We start from the raw sequence: 2,500 nt of genomic DNA on the forward strand, positions 1-2,500 counted from the left end.
TTTAATTGAATTTTTCAGCTCCAAAGAAACAGAGAAAAGAACAAAGCAGGCAGGTTCAAGAAATGCAAATGGTACTATGTCCTCCAGAAGACAGAAATCAAAATTTAATAATGATTCAATGGTCAACAAACCTGTCTCTAAAACAAGTGCAGAATTGAAACAAGGATTGCACAAGTCACCACTTTGTAGCAAAAAGGAGAGCAAATTGACAGGCTCCCCAATGTTGACAAAAGGACAACAGAGTAAAACACCTACATGTAAAGATGTCAGTAAAAGAAAGCAAAATGATGATAATGTACCTTGTCACCATTCCCAAGGAAATCTGGGGGCTTCAGGTTTCAATGAAGCCATTTCAGAGGCTATAACTGCATCTGCACCAGAGGACAACATGTCATGTTGTAAAGACAAATCATTAAAGGTTGTGTTAGCTGACAAAGCAGTCTCGAAATCAAGCACTGACTTGAGAAAAGGATTGCAGGAATTTAGTTTATCTACTGTAAAGGCCAAGACCAAGTCCACTGGTCCTCCACAGATGACTAAAGAACATCAAATGGAAACACCAGTAAATGTCAGTATAAGAAGACAAACTGCTGATAATGGAGCTTTGCAAATCTCCCAAACAGATTCAAGGACTTCAAGTTTCATCCAAGCTGTTTCAATTGCTAAAACTAGTTCTTTCTTTGAGGCAGATAGGTCTTGTAGTGGAGTGGGGTCAAATAAAGATTTGCTAGTTCATGAAGCCTTCTCTAAGTCCAGTAATGAATTGGCAAAAGGATTGATGGAATCAAATTTATGTCATGAAAAGAATAATGCTAAATGTACAGGTCGACCTGAAAATGAAAAATGCCAGTATGCGAAAATGCCAAAAAATGCCACTTCGAGGAAGCAAAGTGCTTGGAGGTGTTCAAAAACCAAGCAGGCTGTCTCTGTAAGTAACACTAAATTGTCCCCTGATGAAATGAAGTTTGATCAGCTTGAAAATGATTTCATTGATGAAATTGTCTCCAAAACAAATACTAAAGCCATAGAAGGACTACAGGAGTCAAGTTATTCCAGTGATGCTAGGAAGATGAGAAAACGGCAGCGAATACCAGAAGGTTCTAGCACAAAGAAGCAAAACTCTGATGATCTTGCCTGTCAAAATTCGCAAGCAGATTTAGGAACTTCAAGTTTAAACCTAGCCATCTTAAGTACTAAAACAAAATCGTCATCTGAGAAGGAAGGAAAAAGTCTAGGAGATGCTGTTGCAACAACGAGAACTTCAAAAAGAGTGAGAACACCAAGAAAGACATTTTATGAGGAAGCAATTGAAAACAAAAGGGCTTCCAGCATCTCAAAAAGAAAAGGTGTAAAAAGGAAGGCTGATGGTGATGATGGAAGTAGAGAAGAAAGGGAGAGTGTTGCTTTAAACAAAAATGCTGTTGACACTTCAATGAAAGGAGCTAAGAGACCAAACAAAAAATTCTCCGAAAATGAGAGGAGTGTTGAACCACCAGTTCAGAGCAAAAGGGAAAAAAAAAGAATGAAGGTTGCTGAGGAGGCCATTCTCATTAGTGCAGGGGATGATGAAAATGGCGATGATGATGACAAATGTGATGGAAAAAAGAAAAATAAGGAAAATGACGATGATAAACCAACCGTAAAAGCTACTGGCAGAAGGAGTAAAGAGGCTAGTAGCAATGGTATGTAATTACCAGACAACTGTTGAATTAATAATGTAATAATAAATTGTTCTAATAAATTTTAAAAAATACAACCACACTTTTGAATTTTCGGAACATGTTTCGATGTTTCAAACATCATCTTCAGCCATAGCGAGTGTAACATTAAAATTTTTACAAGATAATTCATATAATTTATATATATATAACTATCAATACAATGACTCTTTTTAGATTAAATGTTTCTTACAAGTAGGTAAAATTCAAACGAACCAACAATATTATAGAGAACACAACTGACATAACAGTAAAAGTTTAAAAGTGTAATGCTAAACTGACATGATCAACTTGTTTGTTGAGTTCGGGTTTCAAGCGCTCAATATGGAAGCTCTCCTTGATTTTGAGTTGATAGAAAGAAGTAGCATTATCAATAATTTTGAAGCAAGAAACATCACAATTATCATGACAATTTTTAGAAAAACTAAGATGCTTGAAAATATGAGAATTTTTATCCCAGAAAAGGTGCTCATTTACACGTTATAGTCTGGCTATAAAGCCTCGAGTCACACCCTGCAAGGTTCATTTGGAAGTTCCCTTTCATACTTGTAGAAAACTTATTAGCTATGGGCAATTTGTCAGAATTTTCCCTACCATCCTCACTTTGGAGATGGGTTGGACATGCTGGGTAAATCCTGCATGGTGTGGTTATGGTTATGGTGTGGCTAAGGAGGCAGTGTGGCCCAGTGGTTAGGGCGCTTGCCTTGAGATCGGGAGATCCCCGGTTCAAGACCCGCTCTGAGCACTCGCTGAATTTGTTCCTGGTAGTCCCTGGTTCAACT

General features: G+C 37.4%; 1 protein-coding gene across 5 annotated transcripts in view; it reads left to right on the forward strand.

Annotated features, from left to right (window-relative positions):
- The window catches only part of LOC138047617 (uncharacterized), a 105,887-nt gene that overhangs the window by 5,259 nt on the left and 98,128 nt on the right, over positions 1–2,500 (forward strand). For all 5 annotated transcript variants that reach the window (XR_011131880.1, XR_011131883.1, XR_011131882.1 and 2 more), the window contains one exon: positions 19–1,682. Coding sequence is in view for 1 of the 5 variants with exons in the window: in XM_068894544.1 (XP_068750645.1) it covers positions 19–1,682 (1,664 nt within the window). In the remaining 4 variants the exon portion in view is untranslated. The remainder of the gene's footprint in view (positions 1–18; positions 1,683–2,500) is intronic.

Source organism: Montipora capricornis, chromosome 4 (genome assembly GCF_036669925.1).
Source record: "Montipora capricornis isolate CH-2021 chromosome 4, ASM3666992v2, whole genome shotgun sequence".
NCBI lineage: Eukaryota > Metazoa > Cnidaria > Anthozoa > Scleractinia > Acroporidae > Montipora > Montipora capricornis.